Raw genomic sequence first — 23,851 nt, 5'->3', positions numbered from 1 at the left:
ATGCAAAATGAGATTCTACTTCTGGTATTGAAGTTCTTGATGCTGTTTAATGTAAGTATGTTTTTGTCACAGTTTTGAATTTTTACATTGTTAATTTCAGGCCCTCTTTGGGCTACAGGTTCATTGGTTTTTTGTTTCTATTCATTGTGTGAAGTAGTTAAAAGAAATACAGGCTAACATGTAACTTTAGTACGTTTAGTATTAGTAAAATTATATATAGATATATATATTATATATATTATATATATTATATATTTCTGTGAAAAAATTAATGGAAGGGAGATTTTTTAAAAAAGAAATCTGCCTTTGGCTTTCCAGTCTGATGTGGGGAGAGAGCATCAGATGCTGTTTGATCTGATGAGGGTAAATTTAGCACTGTCACCTGGAGAGCACCTAAGTGTGTGCTCAGGATTCCTGCTCTGAAAGGGAATGACACAGCTGGAGCCACATCACATTCCCCCCCTCGTGCACACTTTGGCTTTCTTGGTTTGGGAGGATGTGATGCTGCAATTGCCTTTTCTGCAAGGAGTGGATGGCACGGAGAGCCTGCAGAGGAGAGGCTTCAGTCAGAGCTCCCTGGGCATCCTCCAGGATTGGGATCACACAAGGAGCTGATGGAGCCCAGCTGAGCTTTTACAAACCAGGAAATAAATATTTGTGTGATTTCATGCAGAGCAAGTGTGTGTGTGACACTTGGGCATTGGCTGCTGGGGTTTTATTCCCCCTTCATTCTCTCCTGCTGTTCCTCTGCTGCCGATGCTGGAGGAAATGACAACAATCTCCCTCAAGAGCACAGCAGAGCTGGGGTGCAAATGTAAGCATGAAACTTTGAGTTTTCCCTGTGCCTTTTCCTTTGCAGCTCCACCAGCTCCTGTAGCTGTTGCTGGGGGCCTGGAAAGCAGGGAGTGAAATGCAGGGATTGGCGTGCAGGAGGAGAGCTTCACCTGCAGACAGCATTCACAGGGAAACACGGACCAGCCCAGTGTTTTAGGCAGGCACCTGCAGTGAGAGATCTTTGCTCCCAGAACAGCTATGTCAGCAAAGGTAGGGGGTGAAACACTCACAAAGAGCAAGGTTGGGAATACATCTGGATTTTGCTTATGGCACTAGAAGGATTCTCTCATTCTTGAGTCAAAAACTCAACCAGGTTGCTGTAACAAAGTAGTTCTTCACCCTGGTGCTGTTGACAGGTTCCATCCTTCAGGAGGGGGGGTCACAGTCCCCATGGATGGCTCCCCACTCAGGCTGGGAACCTGCTGCTGTGCCCAGGGCAGAGCAGAGCCAGGGAAAGCTGCTCCAGGTACCAGCAGCCCTGTGAGCACAGAGCTACAGCCATCCCTGCCTCCCAGACAATCCTGTCTCACCCCTTCCTGGATTGCTGCTTGCCTGCAGGAGATGAGCAGAACAATAAAGTTTGGATACTGTTCAATACTGTACAGGAGGGTCTGAGCATTGGTTTGTGCTCATCCAGGACAGGGGGTCACCTCACAGTCCAGGAAAATAAACGGAATTTTTCCTGACAGTGAGGAGATTGGGGGGGTGTTTATATCTTTACATAAGTATATATCTGTTTATATGTATTTTTATGTGTATTTGTATAGGTGTAACTAACCTGTGCCTCTGCCAGTATCATGGACTGGTTTGGGTTAGAGGGGGTCCGGGCTGGGTGGGCCAGGCACTGGGCTGGGTGTCCCACTAGGTTTTGGGGTTTTTTTGGGAAATGTGAGAGTCGGAAGTAAACAGCAGCTGGGTGTCCCCCGGGAACCCCGCTGAGCCAGCAAGGCACTGAAGGGCTCTGGAGTGGACCAGAGCTGTGAGGGCAGGGCTGGGGTTCCCCATCCCATCCCTGGTGCTGCCCAGGCTCCCTGCTCTGATCCCACTCCTGGGGCTCTCTGGCATCGCAGAATGAGGGCACCGAGGGGAGGCTTCACCTCAGCCCTCACAGAGACGGGCACCTGCTTTATCCATGTATTTATTTCTTTATTTTAGGTGGGTAAAGCACCTTATTCCCGTTCCCTGTCAGTAGCCCCAGGGCACCAGCGGTGCCACCCGATCCCACCGCCGACTTCCCCGCGTTGTCCCCCCCCTCCCAGGCCAAACCCAGTGCTTGGGCTGGGGGAGAAGATGCCTTTCCACGCGCGGGGGGAACCCAGAACAGGACAGAGAGCGGAGCCGGGGATGTCCGGGCGCACCCAGACCCGCGTGTTGCTGCCGCGCCGGCACCGCGGGGCTGGCAGGATTTCAGCTCCCCACCCCCTGGGGTTTGTTTCCCTTTACCCCACACCCTGGGGTTTGTTTCCCTTTACCCCACACCCTGGGGTTTGTTTCCCTTTACCCCACACCCCCTGGGTTTTTCCCTTTACAGTTCTCCCGCTCGGCACACGATGCCGGGGACGCGGCCGGTGCGGGCTGAGCCCCGCGGAGTCCCCGCTGCCCGCTCCGCCCAACAACCATCGCTAAAGGACATTTACTCGGGAAGCGGCGGAGGAGCGGCGCTGGCGATGCTGTCCCTGCCTCCGGGGCTCGGTATCCTCCGCACTGCTCCTCCGGCAGGCTCTTCCCGAGCTCCGGGCGTGCCGCAGGGGAGTCCCGCCCGTGCCTCCCCTGCGCTGCCCTGCGCCGCCCCTACACGATGCCCTCGCTGCGTTTGCTCCTCCACACCACGAGCGCTGTCATCAGCAGGGTGACAAGGACGGGCAGCACGATGAAGGGACACAGCACGCCGTTCGGGGGGTCGTGCAGCGCCCGGCCCGACGGGGAGCAGTTCCTGAAGTATTGCTTGTGCACGGCCACGAAGAACTCGTCCACCAGCCGGTTGGGCCAGTAGCAGTCGAGCTTCTCGGCGATCAGCGCCGTGCAGTTGGTGAGCTCCCCGTAGGTGCTGCAAAACACAGGGACACCGGCTGGCACCGCGGTGGCACCGTGGTGGCACCGGCACAGCGCCCGGCCACGGCCACCCCACCTTCCCCCTGTGCAGTATGAAGTACTGTATCCATTATATATAGCATGTTTAAAATACAGAATATATACTACGTAATTTACAATGAATAGAATAGAACAGAATATCTCATATATATAATATACATCACATATATATATTAATAATATATATTAATATATTATATATATTATGTATTTTTTCATATATCGCATACAATATATCCTTTCCCGTACCATATATTCTATTACAGAAGTGTGTACCTGAGGTTGCACTATACATGTGAGTTCTTAAATTTTTTTTAAGCTATTTTTTGAGTTTCCAGATGGATATACCTAGCCCCATGAAAATATATAGCGGGTTTTTGAAAATTTATGTAAGCTATAAAAATATATGGGGTTTTGAGTTCACAGCCAGAGAGGTAAAAAGGTAACAGGATATTTTAAATTCCCACATTTGATGGCAACTCTGAAGTGCTCACTCACACCCAGAAGCTGTTTTTGACGTGGTGATGGTGGTTTAATTTACAGAAGGAAATGAAAACAGAAATAGTATTTACAGGAATACCAAGAAGCAAGTTTGGAGGTTTCTGGTTTGGTTTGTGTTAAATTTTGCAGAGTTTCCTGGCTGAACTGGTGCTATTAGAAAATACAGGCTAGACCCACATTTTAAGCAGACCTTCAGGAAACCCATCCCAACCTGGCCTTGGGAGCAGCATCCTCCAGCCTGTGTGAGCTCAGTCCAAAGGGGGACAGAAATGAGTGCACTGAATCTACTTTAAAATCTCCTTTAATTTAACTAAAATTGGGAAGATAGCACAGAAACCAGCTGGGCAGGCCCACCCCTCTAGGACCAGCAAGTCCATTTTTCTTTTTTTTTTTAATACCTGGAAAAGCAGGAGCAGCCCTGGGCCAGAGCCACTGTCCCTGTGCCAGGCCATGCAGCCATGCTCTGGAATGACAGCTAAACCCTCCCTGCTTTAAAAATGACAGCTGAACCCTCCCTGCTTTAAAACTGGCCATGCATAAAGACACAGATACAATTTCCCCCCATCCCAATTAGTCATGTCTAATTCTAGAGAAGCAAAGCAAAGCAAACCCCAGCTCTCCAATTAAAAACCTGCCTGGGGGAAAAGAAATATTTTGGAAGCAGCTTCCCAGCCCCTCTGCAGAGCCCCAGCACAGCTCCTCAGCTGGGGCTTGGGGTTTTGGGGCAGGCTGTGCCCACACAGCCAGAGATTTAATTAATAGGGCCTGCAGCTGCTAAAAGCAGCTTCTGCTCAGCATCCCAATGTGCAAAATTACCATTTCCCGTTCATCAGCATCCTTAGGAGATCTCAGGAGCTGCAGCATCTTCAGGAACCAGAGGGAAAGTGTTAACAGGCGAAGAGAAGCTATTTTTAAAGCTCAAGGGCCACAGTGCAGCTGGCTTAGCCTTTCCCTGGCTCCAACTGCACTTCCACAGGGATAAATCACTGCTCCCACCACTGTGTGTGGAGACATGCAAGGAACCAAAGCCCAGCAGTGGCAGCAGATGAAAGGATAAACGGGCACTGCCCTTTGCAGGGGGCAGCAGTGCATTCCAGCAGGTGAGCATGGAGCTGAGGGAGGGGCTGGGCAGCCACGGCCCCAGGAGCAGCACGAGGGGCTGGCCACAGGGCTGTGACTGGAGGGAGGGCACTCACCTTGATGGAGTGGCTCAGCACACCCTGAGTCTTGTCCCTTCTACTTTTGCTGTTTGCATTAAAACCCCCCTGCTCCAGCTGGCATCTTCAGCAGGGCAGGGTGGCACCCCGGGCACTGACCCCACACACCCCTGAGGGCTGTGGGGACAGAGTGGGAGGGTCCCAGAGGGAAAAGGAGCTCTTCAGGAGCAGGTCCCAGTGCAGACATGACACTGAGGGCTGCTGAGCTCCTGGCCAGGGGAGAGCAAGGCTGGTGCTCTGCAGGAGCTGATTTCTCACCCAGAGCACACCCGGCCATGGCACTTCATCCACGGCCAGCTGAGAGCAGAGCTCAGCTCCCAGCTGTGCCCAAGTGCTCTCATTTCTTCCACTGCACCTCACAGACCCCCAAATGGCCCCAAATGCGTGCCTCCATCATCCCTGTCCATCCCAGGTGCACCAGTCACAGGGCACTGGGGACCTTCTCCTGCCACAGCAGGACACCAGCAGGATCCACAGGCTGGGAAGGGACAGCCAGGGTTAACCACAGGTCCAGGCTGCGTCAGACAGGATCAGGATCCCTCTGGAGAGCAGCAGTGCTGCTGCCTGGGCCTGAGTGTGCTCTTCCCTGCCACAGCCCTGGTGGATGTGTCCCACTGCCTCTCCCAGGCAGCATCTGCTGCTCTCTCTCCTCACATTCCTGTGGCAGCACCAGGCCAGCCTGGTCCCCCTGGGAATTCAGCCTGGGCTGGTGGTGAGATGCCTCAGGAGGGGGGGCTGTTTTCCTGCTCAGCTCTGCCCTGCTGTTGTCACCCCCAGCCCAGCCCCAGCACGCCGTGTTCCCCCACACCAGCAGGGCAGAGCTGAGCCAAGCCTGGAGGCTGCAAGGATCACCCTGAGGCACAGAGTGAGAACTCCCTGGAGAGAGGATGCTCTGCTAAGGGGGGTAAAGCAGCCTGAACTTCACCCTGTTTGAGAAAGTTCCCAGGGATGGATGGAGAAGGGGGGGTCACGATTTGCCCACGTGGGTAACATCAATCTCTACACAACAATTATTGTGCTCATTTTAACAGCTTTACTTCAATATGGATTCAAGAAACAGGGCAATATTTCATACCTATGCTATGTAGGAAATAATTGGATGCAGCCACACCCAGACCCCACCCCAGGACATTTGAGGATGTTTTTCTGCATCCTTTTTGCATCTCCTGACTCAAGAGAACAGCCTCCATAATAAACTTTGTTCCAAGCTTCCGTTCCGCTTGTAGCCAAGATTTTGGCTTTTAGACAAGCCCACAGCTCATCTGCAAGCCCCCATCTCCTCCACAAAAACATTAAGCAGCCATTCTAGGATAGCACTGGGAGGAGGGCAGGTTTTCCCAAACAATCCCACCACTGCCAGGAGACAGACACCTGGCCCTGAAAATCTTGGCTGTGCTTGGGAATGTTCTTCCCTACCCAATGTGAGCTGCAGTTACAACTGTTGTCCCTGTCTCCATGGAAATGCTTTGGCTTTAAAGGATGCTGTGGCTGGACTGCCTGGGATGAAGGGCTGCAGGCAGGATGGGGATGGGAAGCAGTCAAAGAATGATTTAGGGTCTGATGGCATCTGAATGCTTGTACTGCTATAAATCCTAAGGAATTCCTCTGGGGTTTTTTACCACTGCAGCCAAGACTGGAATTGGCTGTGGCATTTATTCCTTGACAGCACTTGGATGTGGATGGTGTTGCACTTGGACTGGGGCTCACAGGATTGACAGCTTTGGGGTTTTTTCACCAAGAATATCCCGGGATTTCCTGTTCTCCCTGAATTCCTTGCTTCAGAGGGTGAAAAAGAAAACACCATCAGGCTTCACTTTTGCTTTGCAAATTGAAAGAAAACATTGATTTCCTCCTCTGCAAGGCTGCAGAGTGAGCCTGGAGCCAGGCTAAAGGGGTATCCAGAAGGGACCTGGCAAGCTGAAGATAAATAAGTAGATAATAAGAGAATGGATCAATCTGTTTTCTGTAAATAATGGATCAATAACCTGCAGACAGAGTGTGAGTGTGCTGACAGTTGGGAGAGCAGCTCCATCCCTGGCTGCAGCTGTCAGAGCAGCACCATGACTGCCCTGGTGAGCTCCTTCCCAGCACGGGGGCAAAGCATTCCAGGGAGATTTTCAGCAATGCCACAGCCTGGATATATTTGGGATGAAGATGCCTGGCTGGGCTGGAGTGACACCCACAGCTGTGGCAGCACTCAGCACCCTGAGCATCCCCCTGTGCACAAACCCTGCTGCAAATCCATTCCCTGGCCTCAGCCCTGCAGCCCAATCCCAGCAGGACAAATATCCCCAAGTCATCAGCGCCTGCTGACGCACTGGGGTGGCAGTGGCAGCCCCAGCCCTCCACACCCCTGAAATAGCTGCCTCCAGGGAGACCACAGCTAATCCCCCTGGCCCAGCCCATGGAGCTGGAGTCAAAATAGCCGAGCTGCTCTTTGGGATAATTCACTGGGCACAGCTGAGCTCCTGGCCAAAGCAGCTCGGCCACCAAAGATCCCAGATGCAGCTCCAGCCTGGCCTTGAGTCCCTGGGCAGCCAGAGTGGGCAAGAGCTCACACAGGCTCCCTCAGTCCATGAGAAGAACTTGAATATCAAAATCCACCCTTTTTCCCTAAATAAGCAATGGTGAGAAAGCCAGCAGAGCTCAAGGGGGCTGGACAAACCTTCCCAGAGAGCTGGTGCTGGTCCCCATGGCCCAGCCCAACCTCCTGCTCCAGAGAGAGCCCTGGGCTGCTCCAGAACAGGAGCAGTGCTGCAAGAGCTCAGCTGATGCCTCTGAGGGCCAGAGGGCAGCAGGGTAAGGAGAAACTCCCTAGGTAAAGTTAGACAAAACAGTTTTTGTGTTAACTTCTTTACTTTCTCTGTTTCAGCAATTTCTTCTTCTGTTAACTCAGTAGTTTAACCTACACACCAACTACTGAACCCATCCACAGAGCAGCATCTGCTGCCTACAAACAGGACCAGTGACCCACGATGACAGACTCTGCTGAGACAATTCATTTGTCCAGATTGAAACACGGGGTCAGAAACTAGAGGATATATACAAAAATCACAGAAATTAGAAAGTATTGATTAGGAATAGGCACATAAGTGATGGGAATTGCTTAATATCTGCTGCATCCTTGGTCTCCTGAGAAAGGAAAGGACTAGGTGCAAAACAGCAGGGAAGAATGCAAGGATGCTTGGTAAGGGGAAGGATGTTTATCAAAAACAGCATACAGTATGCAAGGACACTGAGATATGGAGGCTCCTTGGGCCCCTGAAATGAATCTGGACTCCTGGCTTGGACAGTGGCCAAAAGATCAGTAAGCATGTGCAAGGCAACAGGGTCAGAACGTCAGCCCTGAGGAAGACAAGTTTACTTCATCCCCCAGGATCCCGAGACCACCACCAGAGACAACTGACAAGATGATTAGCACACAAAGCTGAGAGGGAGGGGAGCCAGAAAATTATCTATTGTGAACCTTGGTGCACAGGTAACATTCCAGGGGATACAAGAAAACCTGAGTGAGCAGGGGGCAGGCATGACTTGGTGGAGATATCCTCATGTGTCTGGCCCAAAAAAAGCATACCTAACTTTAAAACTCATTGTCTGAATAAAAGCATACCTAACTTTAAAACTCATTCTGTCTGAATAAAAATGTACCTAACTTTAAAACTCATTCTGTCTGAATAAAAGCACAACTAACTTTAAAACTCATTCTGTCTGAATAAAAACATACCTACTTTAAAACTCATTGTCTGAAAAAAAGCATACCTACTTTAAAACTTATTCTGTCTTTGAATTTTAGAGTCTCTCTCAGTGTCAAGATGTTCCCATCATGCCATCCTCAACTGAGCAGGAATTAGGGAGCTTAGGGGCATTTCCCTGCTAAATGCTGCATCCAGGAATCTTCCCACCATGATGCTGCTGGTGGTACAGAGGCAGAACCTCCCAGCACTCCTCCTGGTTTCAGACAGGTTTCAAGCACTGAAATGCCTTGGTTTGGGGCAAGATCTGGAGAGAACAGGCTCTAGGCAGGTGCTTTATTTCCATTTCTTTTTCTCACACCTGGTGGAAGACAAAATCCTTCCCTAGGCCCAGAGGGGTGACCAGCCAGCTATGCCACCCCCTGCCCACTCCTGCTGGGACATCTTCCCTTTCCCAAAAAGAGGATGGTGATTCCTCTTTTTTTCCACACAATCCAGGGAGCAAGGTGTTGAGCCCACCCAAACCCCATATCCCTGCAGCTGATTTACTGCAGTAACTAAACCTTTTCTACCCGATTTTTCCACTGTCCTGAGGGCACAAGGGGATCAGAGGAATGTCACCTCTCAAATAACCCTGAGCCATGTGTTTGCACGGAGCAAATGGACTCAGGCAATCAAATTAAACCCTGCAAGCTTACCAACATTTCCTCCAAGTGCCTCAAGGGGAACGGGTTCAGCTGAAGCTGCTTAGGAGACAAGCAGGACGTGTGAGCTGAAGAACAAGATGGTCAGGGCTGGAACAACAGCAGCAGCAGCCCTGGGCATTTCTGAGCACCAGACCAGGCTTCTCAAGACCAAAAACCTCCCACAGTCTTTCAGCTCTCTTTTCTTCCCCTCCATTCTGCCAGGGACCAAGGGGAAGGAAAACCCAATAGTATTGTTTAGAACAACAGAACAGAATCATCAAGGTTGGAAAAGACCTCCAAGATCCAAGCCAAGATCCTCCAAGTCCAACCTTTGGTGGATACACACACGTGTGTTTGAATTTCACCCAGAAGAAAGGGCCACGAAGCAGGAAACCACAGAAATCTCACAAAAACCTCTTAATTTTTGTGCAAAGCACTCATGGCACACAGCACCATCTGCTCCCTGTTTCCAGCTGATCCCCATCCCTTCTGGTGTCACATGAGCTCATTTTTGTTCTGCCACTTCATTTTCCCAGGGAAAGGCCATGGAAAGGCAGAAGATGGAAAGTCAGCCACCCCTGACCAGTCTTTCAGCTTCAATCAAAACCATCTCAGCAGATCTACACCGTGGTGGTACCAAAAGATTCAGCTCTGCTGACTATAAATAGGAAGGAGCTAATCCAAAGCAAGCACTGTTTGCAATAAAAATAAAACCAAACCCAAAGGAAATTCCCCCAAAAAATCCAACAAACCCCTGCAGAGCAGCACATTCCCCACATGTGTGGGGTGTCCCCCTGGTGGGGCTGCACTTTCCACCCTCCTCATCCCACAGAGATGCTCCCAAGCATTCCAGCAGGGAAGCAAGGCTGCACCTCTGCTGCTCCCAAGCTGTAACTCACAGCTGCCTCCCTGACACTGATTACAGACAGGAGGCTTAGCAGGCAGCTGCCATTGCCACACCACTGCAGCCTCTCCCTCTGGTTGCTTGGGAAAATCAACACACAACTGCTGGAAGCTCTGGTGGGACAGTTTGGGGTTTTCTCACAGTGAGGCTCTGAGCACAGCTCGGTGGGTTAAGGGGTTTGAACTGTCTGGAGAACCAGAGTGCTGAGCAAAAATGAAAAACCTCCTGGGAAATATGTCCATCAAGCTGTGAGGCACCAGAAGCCCCCGTGGTGGGGATCCCAGTCTGCCCCTTCATTAACCCATTGATTTCCAGCCATGCTCTGCTCCTAGGGGAGCCCCACTGCTGTGGGGTGGAGCATGACCACCATCCTGACTTCCAAACCCTGCTTAGGCTGGGCTTCTTGAAAAACCCTTTAATTCCAGAATGGCTGAGGCTGGAGATGACCTCTGGAGATCCACTTCACCCTGTCCAAACACCCCTGCTCACACAGGGCCACCTACAGCTGGTTGCTCATGACCATGCTCAGCTGGTTTTTTAGTATCTCCAAGGATGGAAATTCCACATCACCCCTGGGAGATCTGTGCCAGTGTCTGGCCACCCTCAGTGAAAACCACATTTCCTGGTGTCCAGAGGGGACCTCCCATGCCTCAGTTTCTTCCCATGCTTTCCCACCAGGACACTTTCCTGGCTCATGTTCAACCTGGTGCTCACCAGAACCCGCAGGTCCCTTTCTTGCTGTCTTAGGCTGGAAATGCAAGGTGTGCCTGGGGGTGTGTATTCCACTCCCATCTGTCAGAGGTGGGGCAGTTCTCTTCTCTGAACTGGGCAGTTTTCTTTATCTCTTCCACTACAAATCCTCCCTGCAGGAGGTATCTTCTGTTCATGGCCACTGAGTGTCCTGCATGGCTGATAAAATTCCTCAAGCCATTGGGAGATGCTCCACCCAGGGGGAGGAACCAAGCATTCCTTCCTGGACAGAATCTGACCCTGGGAACACCACAGCAGCCTTTCCCCACTGCATTCCCAGAGGAGCAGCTTTCTTCTCCACTGTATTCCCAGATGAAGACCAGGCCCATCTACACCACCACTGGACCTTCAGAGGAAAACTCCACCCTTGTCCAGGATCCCTGCTCCAGCAGAACCACACCTGGCACTGCAGGAGGGCTGCAGCCACCACTTAATGGGACTGCCAGCAACACCCTCACCCACAGGGTGTCAGGTCGTATTCTGACTCTGTCAGTGTTGTCCTCTATCTCTGCATTATTTATTTCATTTTTATTTTCTTCCCTAGTAAAGAACTGTTATTCCTATTCCCATATCTTTGCCTGAGAGCCCCTTAATTTCAAAATTATAATATTCAGAGGGAGGGGGTTTGCATTTTCCCTTTCAAGGGAGGCTCCTGCCCTCCTCAGCAGACACCTGTCTTTTCAAACTGAGACACTGGTTTCTCTGGGCAGCTCCAGCACATCCTGGTGCCTGGGGCTGTTCTCCTCAGTGCAGGACTTTGCCCTTCTCCCTGCTGAACTTCAGGAGCTGCCCAGCCTTGCTGAGGTCTCTGTGGACAGCAGCACAACCCTCCTGGTTTGGTGTCACCAGAGGTGCTGGGGTTACCCTCAGTCCCATCACCCACATTGCCAATGGAGAGATCAGCAGCACAGTGGTGACCCCCAGGCCTGGCTGTTCCAGCATTCCCAACCCACCTCACCCAGCACACACAGGAGACAGTGCCAAACCCTCACCAACGTCTGGGCACACAGCACCCACTGCTCTCCCCTCCAAGCCCTCCAGGTGTGACCAGGCTGGAGAAACCCCTGGGGGACGCAGCAGGGACAGAGCAGGACAGCCAAGCAGAGTGACATGAGGGTGCTCCCCCGCGAGACAGACCCCAGAGCGCCAGAGCAAGGGACAGAGCCAGGGCAGCCAAGCAGAGTGACATGAGGGTGCTCCCCCGCAAGACAAACCCCAGAGCGCCGGACGGACGAGAGGGAGGAGCAGAGGGAGCTCACTTACCCCACGGTCTCGTCCCAGTCACACCAGAGGCGCTGGCCGATGCCCTCCATGCTGTCCTGGAAGTCCTTGAGGCAGTAGTGCCGGATCATCCAGCCGTAGTCGGCCTCCTGGCACGCCGTGGCCGCGATGAAGTGCTGGGCTGCAAGACAGGCCAGGGCTGTCAGGCTCTGCTGGGCTCACAGGGAGGCCTCAGGGTTTGGCTTTTCTAGTTTTCACATTCTGTGCTGCTCTAGTGTGCAGTCCTGAGCTTCATGTTAGGGCATGGTGAGCTCTCTGCACAGAGCAGGGAGACAAAACAATTCCTTCTCTAGCTGGGGACCAAGGACAAATGATCCAAATCTCAGGCCCAAGAGCACAAACAACGTGGGCTGAAGAGAGAAAAACAAGAAGGATGGGACTTGGTGGGCTAAAACTGTAATGGGACAATTAACTCCAATATGCAAATGGACCAGAACTTATAAAAGTGAGAGACCCCATGACCAGTTGTCCATTTTGTGACCATTTTGGTTTATGTTGGGTGCAGCCCTGGCTGGGCTCTTGTGCTGCCCAAGGTGGATCCATTGAGGCCTTTTAATAAAACCCTACTTTATTCTTTAGCTCTGTCCAGCCTCTGTTCTAGGGCACCTCCTCCTCCCAGGTTTGTTCCCCTCCTCGCAGCCCTGGGGCCCTCCCAAGTGCCTGGTGCTGATAAATCAGTTATTCAAGACATGCTGGGTAACTCATAAATTAGTAAGGATGTGGATTTATGCTCTGCTGATCTCCTGAAGTGCCTTTGGACTTCAAATGTCCAGGTTTTGGGCTTGAAACACAAGTAAGGGTGTGGGGGAAGCTGGGGAATAAGAGAACCCTGCTGCTGACCCCTGAAAAATGACCTGCCCAGTGCCACACTTGGGAACAAACATCCACCTCTGATGGAGCACAGGGACAGGCACAGGGAAATCCATCAAACCCACCCCTGGCTGCACAGCGCTGACTGAATTCCCTCCTGGGAATGTGTCCCTGCAAGTGCTTTGAAACAGGGACAAAAAAGGTGCTGCTTACAGCCTCAAGCACAATCAGTGCAATGCTGCTGGTGAGGGGAAAGGGAAAGGACGGTGATGCTACAAAGGGAAGGGAAAAAAATCCTTTGGGGGAATGGTTTAGTGAGGCTATAAATAAATAATAGCTTTCCCTTGGTGCCAAAGTGCCAGCTAGTGCCTTTGCAGCTCCTGGAGTGCACTGCAGGCAGGCACCACATACCAGATCTATTTTTTGCTACGTGTGAATAACTCTGTGCTTTATTTTTATCTGATTTTTTTAACACAAGAGAGTTGAGCTGCTTATTTAGTGGCCAAGGGACATCACCATGGGACACCATCCCTCTGCAGCCCCTCCAAAATCCTTGGAGCACCTAGGTAGCAGCATCCCATGGGAATGGGTGGGAATTTGGGTGGGAAGGGCCCCCAGAGCCTTGGCTGATGCTCCTGGATGGATGCAGGGCTCCCATGCTGCCTCTGACAGCAGCAGCCTGACTTGAGATGAAACCATGGGAGTTACTGAGCCAAGAGAAGTTAAAGAGCATTAAACCCTCACTGCTGCAATAACAAAACTAAGTTTATCAACATCTCAAGCTCTGCCTAGCTGATACCAGCCAGGAGCACAGCCTCAGGCAGGGATAAGCCCTGCTCCCAAATGGGAGGGCTTGACATGCTGAAGCAAAGCACCAAGAGAAGAAGAAGAAGAAGCAGAAAAAGCAGAAAGACAAGAAGAAGAAGAAGACGACGAAGACGAAGAAGACGACGAAGAAGAAGAAGACGACGACGACGACGAAGAAGAGGAAGAAGAAGGAGAAGAAGAAGCAGAAGAAAAAGCAGAAGAAGCAGAAAAAGCAGCAGCAGCAGAAGAAGAGGCAGAAGAGGAAGCAGAAAAAGACAAGAAGACAAAGAAGAAGAAGAAGAAGGAAATAATTTTACACAAGACGACGAAGAAGAAGAAGACGACGACGACGACGAAGAAGAGGAAGAAGAGGAAGAAGAAGGAGGAGGAGGAGGAGGAGGAAATAATTTTACAAGAGGCAAATGTAAAATTATTTACAGACTGCAAATCTCAGTCCAGGCAGGCTCAAGGATGATTGATGGCCAGGAGGCTTTCCTCCCCTTCCCTTCCCATCCCATCCCTTCCAGTCTGGAGGAGCCAAGTGAAGGAGTGACACAGCTGAGTGAGCACCAGCGTCCCAGGGAGGCTCAGGAGCCACCCCGGGGTCACCCCTCGGTGACATCCGTGCACTGGGCTGTGAAGGACACGTAAATACCACAGCCAGCACTTGTCTGGGCAAGCAGCTTGCAGAGAAAATGCTGCTGGGAATGTGTCAGGTGCAGAGCAGAGCACAGCAAAAGGACAGGGAGAGCAGGGGAGGAGAAGGGATTAAAAAGCAGAAAGATGAGCAGCCAAGGGGATTGAGGAGCACAGGAGGAAACAGGACAGGAAGGAATGAGTGAGGCATGCAAAGCATGGGGAGAAATTGAGGAAGACGAAGCCACTTGAGGAAATTCAGCAAAAACACCTTAACCTTGGGTGGAGAAACACTGAATAAACCATGGGGAGGAAGCAATCACAACCTGGCTGCAAGCAGCAGCAAAGCCACACATAGCTGGTAGCCAGCATGAAAATCAGCCCTACCATTAAAACAAACAAAAAAAACCAACCCAAACCAAGGGAAAACCAAACCCTGGGGAGCTTTAAGCACTTGCCAATCACAGCAGCTCAGAAGATGCAGCTCTGGAGGTGCTGCAGAGGCAGGTGAGCACCTTGCTGTCCCCCTGGCAGCTCCTCAGGGCTCCCCTGCCTGCCCCAGCAGGAGCTGCTCCTGAAGAGCCTCTCCCACACCTACACGTGGGCTCTGCAAATCCCTCTGCCCCAGGGGCTGGGGAAAGCAGAGACATCATGAGCCTCTCCCACACCTACACGTGGGCTCTGCAAATCCCCCAAATCCCCAGGGGCTGGGGAAAGCAGAGCCATCAGCCAGTGACCTTTTCCAAGGCCACTGGATTCTGGACATGGTGAAGGGCTCTTTGTTCCAGGCCCAGCAGGAACAGGGCTGTGAGGATGGAGCTGGGCACAGCAAGGCAGAAAAGCTCTTTTGTTTCCAGCTGACCAGGAGAACTGACTTTAGCTGTAATTGCACAAATTAGGGTCAAAGTGAGAAGCTCCTGCCACGTTTCCACATGGTGCCCACCTCACCCCACAGTTCCCTGCTGCTTCACAGATTTTTCCCCAACTCCACTGCAGACTTCAGGCTCAGGGTTTGTAACAACAGGGGGGAAAAAAGCAGGGAGGGATTTTTTTATCTCCTGTCTCTCCTTCCAGAAGGTTTTCCTTCTGCCCTCAGCCCTGCTGATGGAGATGGTGTAAGTCAGCTGCAGTGAGCTGTAAATAACTCAGCTCCAGAGCAGTCACAGCTCTGCACGCAGCAGCATCCATCTGGGAAGGCTGCAGGATCTCTGAAGAACTGAGCTCCAAAACTCAACTGGACCAAGGCTGAGCTGCCTCCCCTCTCCTGGGCCCCATCACTGCCATTCCCTCAGGAACAATGGCATGGAGAGCTGCAGGAATGCAGAGATCCTCTGGGAGCATCCCACTGCAGCCACACAGCACCTCCACAGCCCAGCTTGGTCTTTAGCTGGGGAATCACAGAACCCTGGAATGGTTTGGGTGGGAAAGGACCTTCAGGTTTATCCAGTGCCACCCCTGCCATGGGCAGGGACACTTTCCACTGTCCCAGGCTGCTCCAAGCCCTGTCCAGCCCTTGGGCACTGCCAGGGATCCAGGGGCAGCCACAGCTGCTCTGGGCACCCTGTGCCAGGGCCTGCCCACCCTCACAGGGAAGAATTTCTTCCCATTATCCCACCTAACCCTGCCCTCTGGCAGTGGGAAGCCATTCCCTCTCCTCCTTCCTCGAGAATTGTTGATGAACAACCTTCCCTGCTGAGAGAATCCCTGATTGCCTGGGAAAAGATGCAACATTAAGGACCCTTAGTTTGCCTCCTCTCAGGAAACACCTGGAGAGCAGTGGTGAGGAGGTGATTGGAGGGATGGCTTCTGCAGGCATCCCAGATCCTCATGATTGCCCTGGGATTGATGTCCTGGAGAGTCTCAGAAAGCATCCACCAGGACTCAGCTTACTGAGGGCTAGCTGCAAAAAAGCCTGTCACACATTTATTTCAGCAGAAAAACACTGTTGGGTCCTGAATTGTCACAAAAAATTCAGGAAGAGGGAAGACAACTGGACTTTCCTACACTGCACTCCTGAGAGCTGGAGCCTGGACCAAGAGCTCAGGGCCAACCCTCCCAAAACAGCTCTGGGGACACCACCCCTCTGTGAGCCCACACATGTGTCACAGTGATGGTTCACCAGCAAAAATCCCAGAGCTTTCTCTGCCAGAAACATCCTGCACTTCCCATCACCACCCCTCTGCACAATCCCTCGCTCTCTGGCCTTTCCCCCCTCAGTGTTCCAGGAACTCTGGGAAGTCCTGGGCTTCTCCTGCTGGGATGTGCAACCAACCCCACAGGGAGGACTGTGGAGGCTGAGAACAGATTTGGGCATTCCAGGCTGGCACAGCAGCACGGGATGTTCCCACTCCCAGGCACTTCTGCAAGTACCCCTGGCGGTGCTGGGTGAGTGATGAAACTGTCTGACAACACCTCACAGAATTCACCAGAACATCCAGCTGGACTGCCTGGATTTTTGGGGGGAAACTGTTCAGGGCTTCATAGCAAAGAGCAGGAAATAGGCAGATATTGATCCAAAAACTGAAGCCCAAAGATGGCAGGTAAGTGCCAAGTGACACTGACAGCAGGGCTGGCACTCGTGGCACCAGCAAAGCTCTGGGCTCTGAGAAGAAACACCCCAGTATTGTCCCCTGGGCTTCTCCCAAATTCTCAGAGCTCCCCTGGGAAATGAGCAGTGCTCTCAACAAGCCCCGGATGGAAAAAGGCTGTTTGCCTCTCCTCTCCAAGGCGGTGGTTTTGCTGTTTTCTTCAGAACAAGCCTCGTGGTCTGGACCTGGCTGCAGAATAAAACACTCACAGGAGGGACATGGGGCAGGAGGCAGAGGATGAGTGTGCAAAACATCCCAGTTTGCAGCCACAGAAATGGAAAAACTGGCTCTTCCCAGCAAAAACCTGGGAAGGGTCTGGTATTACCCTCTGTTTAAAACCACCTTCCACTGGGGCTGCTTCTGGCAGGCATCAGCTCAGCAGAGGCTTCAGAGCCTGCAAACAGCCCTCAGTTCACCAGCGAAAAACCAAGCTGGTGTTCAGCTGGAATGCTTTTTTGGGACACAAATCTGCAGGGGCTGGGGGCAGCAGGGGGCTGGCCCAGCACTGTGCCCTCCTCAGGAGCCACGTGTCCCCACCTGCCCGTGCTGCCAGCCTGGGCTGTGCCCCCTGCGAGCCGGGCAGGGCTGGTTCCCCCGGGATTTGCACAGGGAATGGAGTTCTCAAGCCCCTCCTCCCTGCCCGGCTGGGGTCCAGCAGCAGCTCCAGGGCTGAGCAGCAGCCTGGGAACAGAGCTGGATGAAGGGATCCCAGCCCTGCAGGTGACCATGGGGGACACAGAGACCTGCAAGGACCATCCCGTTCCCAATCTGCTCATGGATGCTCCAGGAGCAGCCTCAGGTCCCCAAACCAGGCAGCTCCTGCCTCCCCTGCCACTGCCCCTCAATCTGCAGAATTCCCTCTCCCAGACAGCCACTCAGGATGCAAATTAAAAGGGAATTCATGGGATTTTATGTGCTGAAAGGGAGTGGGGATTTTCCAACACAGTGAGGATTCCTGGAGGCAGAGCAGATGCTGGGAGTGAGGGAGATCTGCCCATCTCCAAGCACTGGCAAGGCTGATCCCAGGATTTCTTGGACCAGCTGCCAGGGCTCACTTGGGAAACCCCCAAAGGAGGATCCCCCTCCCTGCCTGCCCTGCTCCAGGGGGCTGCAGATGGAGCAGCAGAAGGAAAGCACAGAGCCTGAACAGGGCACGGCCACAGGGACAGAGCCCTGCTGGATGGAGCTCCCCTGGGAGCTCTGCAGAGGGAAAACTCATCCCCAGTTCTGCCTCTCCAACAGCTTCACTGCCACAAAAGGAAAGTGGGATGGGGGAGAAGCCACTCAAGCTGGGAGGGGGGAAAACTTGAGATGGAAAGAGGCAGGGTTAGGATACAGCCCATGGTGGGAGTACATCCTGCTGGCTTGGGAGACAGTGGATCCACAGGCAGCAGAGAAAGTCACTCCCTGCTCAGTGTGCTGGGGACACTGTTAGGGACCTGCTGTGTGGAAAACTTCCAAAGATTTCCACCTCTTAGGGAATGCAGCACAAGAGGTGCTGGGCTGGAAGAGCCCTCTGGGGCCCTCCTCACAAACCACTTCTTCACATTCAGGAGAAATGCACCCACAACCTAAAGGCCTTTAATCTGATTTATTAACTCCCTGCTCCTGGAATGGTTATTCCCTTCATTTTATTACACTAAGCAAAATAAAGGGAAAGCTGCCTTTTTTTTTTCTCCCAGCCAGCATTAATGAGGTATTTTGCATACAGCTGAACATCATCATGAAACCCAAAAGGATCTCCCAGGTTTTGAATTTGGCACGAGTCCTGTTGTTCCTGCAAAGGAAGGAAGTGATTTACCCCTCAAGCTGGTACTGGGATGATTTGTAGGCTTTTACTTTTTGCTGGGTTGGGGATGCTTGAGTTTTTGTTGCCGTTCTATAGCTACTCCAAGCATTAAAAGAGGGCATGAAATAAACTGCCTAAAAATAACTGCCAGGGAATTATTAGTTGGAAGTCAAGGCAGGAGCCAGCTGCCTGAAAGCAAAGCCTCTCTGGGGGCTTTTGGGGGCCCAGAGGTACCACTGCACTGTGTCACTCCTCTTTCAAAGTCCAGTATTCCATGAAGCACCTACAACATCCAATCCATCCCCAAAGGAAAGATAATTTTCATTCCAATCCATGCAAGATTCCGTGTGACAGCTCCTGTAAGATGCAGAATATGGGATTGAGATGAAAATGCAAAATCAAGGTTTGTACTGTGTAGCCCAGTGCAGGGCAGTCCTGCTTAGCTGGGTGACTTTGTGCCATAGAGCATTGCTGTTAAATAATATTAACTACTAAATACACTGAAATAGGGTGCTCCAAGGAACTGGATGAGGGTCTTTCTCTCCTTGCCTCAGTTTCCCACTTGTCTTAGCACAAGTTATGTCTTAGCCTTGTTATCCATCAGAGGCTGCCAAGCACATTTCCAGGAATGGGATTTCTCTAACATGTCCCTAGACTTGATTCTGCAGAGGACAGAATGACAAATAATTTTATTTACCCACCAAAATTCACTCACTAGGGAAAATAAAATCAGAAGCAGCCGAGAAGGGAGGAAGGAGAAAGGAAATCAAAAGCCAGGTATGCTAAAACCCAATTGCTGGCTGACTGCACATCAGGGGAGGGAAAAATGTGCCATGAGCTGCTAGCTATAAAGATAATTATATCCTTGATGAACAACAGGGTCTTTTGGAAAATAGCTCTTCTTGACTGAATTAATGGAGGCAAACCACAGGCTTTAGACAGGCACTGGCAATGTCTGCACAGCCCTGACTTCACCTACCCCGAGTTCAAATCATCTCTGGCCGTGGCCACCATCAAATCCCTGCTCACAAGAGCAGGGTGGAAAAAAGGAGGGATCCCCACTGGATTCTGTGCACCCCCAATCCAGGGGCTGAGGGGAACCAGCCACATCCCTCCTGCCTTCCCAGGGAGGACTGTGGTGTCCAGCACTGCCAAACCAACACCTCAATCCAACGTTAGAGCCGGGTTCACAGTTATTTTTAAAACATCAACAAAGCACTGGATGCCACAGATGTTGGTGGGGTCTCAAAGGCAGGGAGAAAGGAGCAGCCACCACACTCCAGATCTCAGGAATGTGCTAAAGGCAAATATACTCTCCTTCCACCCCCGGGATTATTTTTTCCTTCAGCTATTTCAGTTGATTGAGGCTAAAATAAGAACAGGGAAAAGCAACACCAAGGTTAAAAGTGCCTGGCATTGGTTTGGAGACAACACACTGTGATCCTGCTGGTTCAGGTTTCAACGTGTGTTCAACACAGATTTTCTGCTACATGAGACAAGCAAACATTTTATTGAATTACCCTCAAGATAAAAAAAAATCACTGCCTGGGCAATCTCACAGATTTCCCAAGAAGAAGCACATAGTGAGTAAATATAAAAATCTGTTAGGGAGAAAACCAAAATAACCTCACTGTCACCTTGGTGCACCCATCACAGGATGCACACAGCAGCAGCTTCACCAAACACTTTCAGCACAGAGTTTCCAGACTGAAATCTGCTGCTGAGCCACGTGAGCAGCCCAGGAATCACCAGAATCATTTGTTTTCCTTTTCAACAGAGACTTCTCAATGTGGTTTTCCTCCCTTCCAGCTAAAGAGCAAACGGAGATTTTGCACCTCTCTGCAACTCCCCCCCACACAGCGCTGCTGCTTTCCCTGCAAACATTCCCTGAAGGATACAGGGATGCCCAGGGGGGTCACCCTTGCCTGAAACTGGGGGATTTTCACCCAGGCTGCTGCCTGCCACCCCACTGGGGTGCTTCTCTGAGGTGTCAGGATGTGTTTTCACATCCCCAAAACCTCATGCTGTAGAAGCACAGAGACAAGGGACTGAAACCACGAAGCAGCTTCATTAGTGGATTTGATGATTAAAAGCAGGCAGCTCTGTAGGCAGCATAATGGCAGACAGAGATGAAGATTCCTTGGTAATCACCCACCCACAGCAGGAACTGACCTGGCAAACCCCAGCCATGGCTGTATTTTAGAGCAGAAAAAGGCATTTAGCTATCTGAGTGAGCTGAAACGCTGCATTTCCCCTCTAATGGGATTTTAATGCTCCTCTCGCTCCAGCCCAGTGGTGTTTTGGTCCTTGCTTGGTGCAGGGTCTGTGCTGGGAGGGGCTCTGCCCACAACCACGGGTTTGGGGCCCAAACCTGCCCCGAACTCCCCCCAAAAAATGACAGAGCCAGATTCTGCATCCACTCAGGGAGGCAGAACAAAGTTGTCAGAGCAGAGCATTAACTCCCGATTTCCACCCACGGCTCTCCAAGACCTCCCCCAACTCTGCCACAGCCCCAAGGTGGATTTCCAGCCCCGTGAAAAGGTGAGAGATGCCAAGCCCATCTTTAGCCATTACGGGGTCTCATTTCATTCCACCCAGGCCATGGCATTTCCATTTGCATTTCCCGCAGCCTCCCGGGTCAGCACCATGGGGAGCCTGCAGTGCCGGTGCTTCACGGCTCTTGAACTCACAATTCCAGAGTTGATAAACGCAACCCTGCTTCTCAAAGCCAAGAGGCTCCCATTCCTGAGCAGATCACAGCCTCCAGCCAGCCCGAATGCAAATCCATTTCCTGCAGGGAAACCACTGGCACCCATGGGAGCAGTAGGAGGAATTACAAGGTGGAGGCAATTTTGCTGTCCCTAATCCACATGCTTCTTTTGATGCATAGGAAGTTCTCAGTCCCCTCCATGCTCTCAGAGGAGGAATGTTTTACTTTATTGTCAGGGATTTCTAAGAGGGCACTCTGTAAATATCGAGGAAGATTTTCTCAAAGAGGCAGCAGCCTTAAATTCAAGTTGAAGGGGAGCTTTAGCTTTTGCTAAAGGAGGCACTCAAACTGCAATCAGGGGCAGGCATTACCGAGTGTGCTTTGGGCTGAGAGATGACACATAGCACTTTAATTCCTGTTCTCCAGCAGAGCTCATAAACAGTGCCCAGAAGTTTTGTTTTTAAGAAAGCATCATTTTCTGTAGGCTACACAAACACAGTGCTGCACAGCACAGACAGAAGATGCACGGAATCAAAAAGATATTAATGTTTTACTGACCTTATCTGCAATTGCCTCTTACCTCTCACAGTAATAGCTACACCCAAAAGAAATCCAAGCAGCCCGGCACTGCCCTTCAACACCAAAACACAGCAGAGAACCATACCATCATCACTGCCCCAGGAACAGCAAGAGCCTGCCTCATCCCCTCCTCCCTGAGCAGCCTCTGCAGCCAAAACCCAGAAAAGGCTCATTTTGCCATAACAGAAGTGGTTACCTTGGGGTACAGCTGGATCCCTGGCCTGCTGAACCCCACTGGGGTTTTTAGGATGGCTGATTCCCTGACTGCCATTGCTTTTTAAAGACTGCAGCCAGTGGTGAAATTTCTTAAAACTCAGGCTTTACGAGAAAGGTTTTTCTTTCAGACACGTCCCTTAAAAATAAATTTTAAATGTCACTTTAAAACACCTGCATTGGTGCAAATCACCGTGATTGCTGGGCACTCGGCTGCCACTTGGAATTTCAGTGCAGTCCTGAGTGTAAAAGCAGAAAGGTGTAAAAAAACCGGGTCTTTCACTAAATGTGTTCAAAATACAAAATCCCAGGAGGAGAATGCAGTGAAAAACACATCCACAGCCCCAAGATTAGCTGCCACTGGGCACCTGGTTCACACAGGAGGCAGCATCCTGCTGCTCCCAACCCCACTGGAGATGGACAGGGGCAGCCTGGAGGAGTTTTAAAAATTACAGCTCCCCAGCCAAGAGAAGGGAGAGTCAGGCAAAAGAGACGGGCTGGGAAAGCAGAGCAAAGAGAGAAATCCTAGCCAGCAGGAGATAGTGCTCCCTGCACAGGGTTCTGCATCCAGGAACGTGCAGCCTTTCCCTGCGAGCCAGCAGGGGAATGTGCCTCGTCCAAGGGCACGGGCTGCTCGTGCCCCGCACAGCTGAGGAGCAGTAAATAGTTAATTAAATAGTTAATTACATCGTACAGATCAGCTCGTTATGTGCAGCACGGCTCGATGCATTATGCACCGGGCTTGGGGGAGAAAACCGGCACAGGGGAAGGAAGGAAGGGAAAGAAGGAGAAATTTGCGCTGCCTCAAGGAGCACTTTGATTTTGTGGGAGATCAGCGTTAGGGTGAGGGGCTGCGGTTTCCCTTTGGAACACCTTAAATAAACACACCTTTACACAGCACCAACATCCCTCCGAGCTCTTGCTGCGGGTACACAGGCGACAAGCACGGCACAAATCCCTACCTGTTGCACTGAAATGCCAGGGGCAGCAAAGAAACCGAGGCACGGTGCATCCCAAGGAAACAACCCCACCACCGGCAAACCCAGAACACCCAACCCCAGCTCTTCTGGCTGCCCCCTCTTCCCTGCGGCTCAGCATCGGGAAGACAGACTCCAAAGGCAGTAATTAACCATTTGCAACAAAAGGCACGGACAGGAGGCAGAACTCGCCTCGGTCCATCTCACCTAGCAAGCAGGGAATCCCGCACAAAGCAGGCTGCGTCCCACAGCACCACCACCTCACTGCTCCTGGGGCCAATTTCCCCAGTGCTGTGTCGGCAGCGAAGCCGGGCTGGAGCCTCTCCGGGCGCCAGGGAGAGCGGGGAACGCGCGGCGGCGGCGGCCGGGGCTGCACGCCCGCGCCCGGGGGGAATCCCGGGAGCCTCTCGCAGCGGCCCCGGAAAGCCGTGTGGCGGCGGCCGCACTTACCCAGCACGAAGCAGAGGAAGCGCCGCGGGAGCAGGGCCATGGCCCCGCGGCAGGAGCGGCTCCGCTCCCGGGGCCGGGCGGGCTCCGCGCCCGCGGCGCTGCCGGAGGGGCGGGCCCGGCCCCGCCCGGATCCGGCCCCGCTCTCCCGGCGCTGGAGCAGCGGGAAGCGGCCCGTGGGGGCGGCGGGATGGGGGCCGGGCTCTCCGTATCGCCCCCTCGCAGCCCAAAGGCGCGGCGAAGGGAGCCCACAGTTCCGAGGGAATGCACGGAGCAGTCCGGCTTCCTCCCGCGCTTCCTCCACCGTGAGCGGCTCCGCTCCCGGGGCCGGGCGGGCTC

General features: G+C 52.2%; 1 protein-coding gene and 1 long non-coding RNA gene across 2 annotated transcripts; one reads left to right on the top strand and one right to left on the bottom strand.

Moving 5' to 3' along the window:
• Position 1: 1 nt before the first annotated feature.
• Positions 2-2,495, top strand: LOC120511469. Its single transcript, XR_005629729.1, has 2 exons — positions 2-51; positions 860-2,495. It is a non-coding gene; the product is annotated as an uncharacterized LOC120511469 (long non-coding RNA).
• On the bottom strand, positions 1,957-23,786 carry RAMP1 (receptor activity modifying protein 1). The gene is made up of 3 exons (XM_039728544.1): positions 23,516-23,786; positions 11,939-12,077; positions 1,957-2,881 (listed from the first exon to the last, which is right to left on the bottom strand). The coding sequence occupies exons 1-3, from the start codon at positions 23,553-23,555 to the stop codon at positions 2,626-2,628; spliced, it is 435 nt and encodes a 144-aa protein (XP_039584478.1). The 5' UTR covers positions 23,556-23,786; the 3' UTR covers positions 1,957-2,625.
• Positions 23,787-23,851: the final 65 nt, after the last annotated feature.

The sequence above is a fragment of the Passer montanus genome, unplaced genomic scaffold, assembly GCF_014805655.1.
Source record: "Passer montanus isolate IOZ18808 unplaced genomic scaffold, ASM1480565v1 scaffold66, whole genome shotgun sequence".
Classification (NCBI taxonomy): Eukaryota; Metazoa; Chordata; class Aves; order Passeriformes; family Passeridae; genus Passer; species Passer montanus.
The sequence above is the reverse complement of the archived record's forward strand: the minus strand, read 5'-3'. Positions and strand labels throughout refer to the sequence as shown.

Bases quoted from the DNA above. Each gene is read 5' to 3' on its own strand.
- RAMP1 (XM_039728544.1), bottom strand. From the start codon at position 23,555: ATGGCCCTGCTCCCGCGGCGCTTCCTCTGCTTCGTGCTGG. The intron at 12,078-23,515 runs GTAAGTGCGGCC...CCTGTCTTGCAG, and splicing joins CTTCCTCTGCTTCGTGCTGG to CCCAGCACTTCATCGCGGCC. The intron at 2,882-11,938 runs GTAAGTGAGCTC...TGTGTTTTGCAG, and splicing joins GACTGGGACGAGACCGTGGG to CACCTACGGGGAGCTCACCA.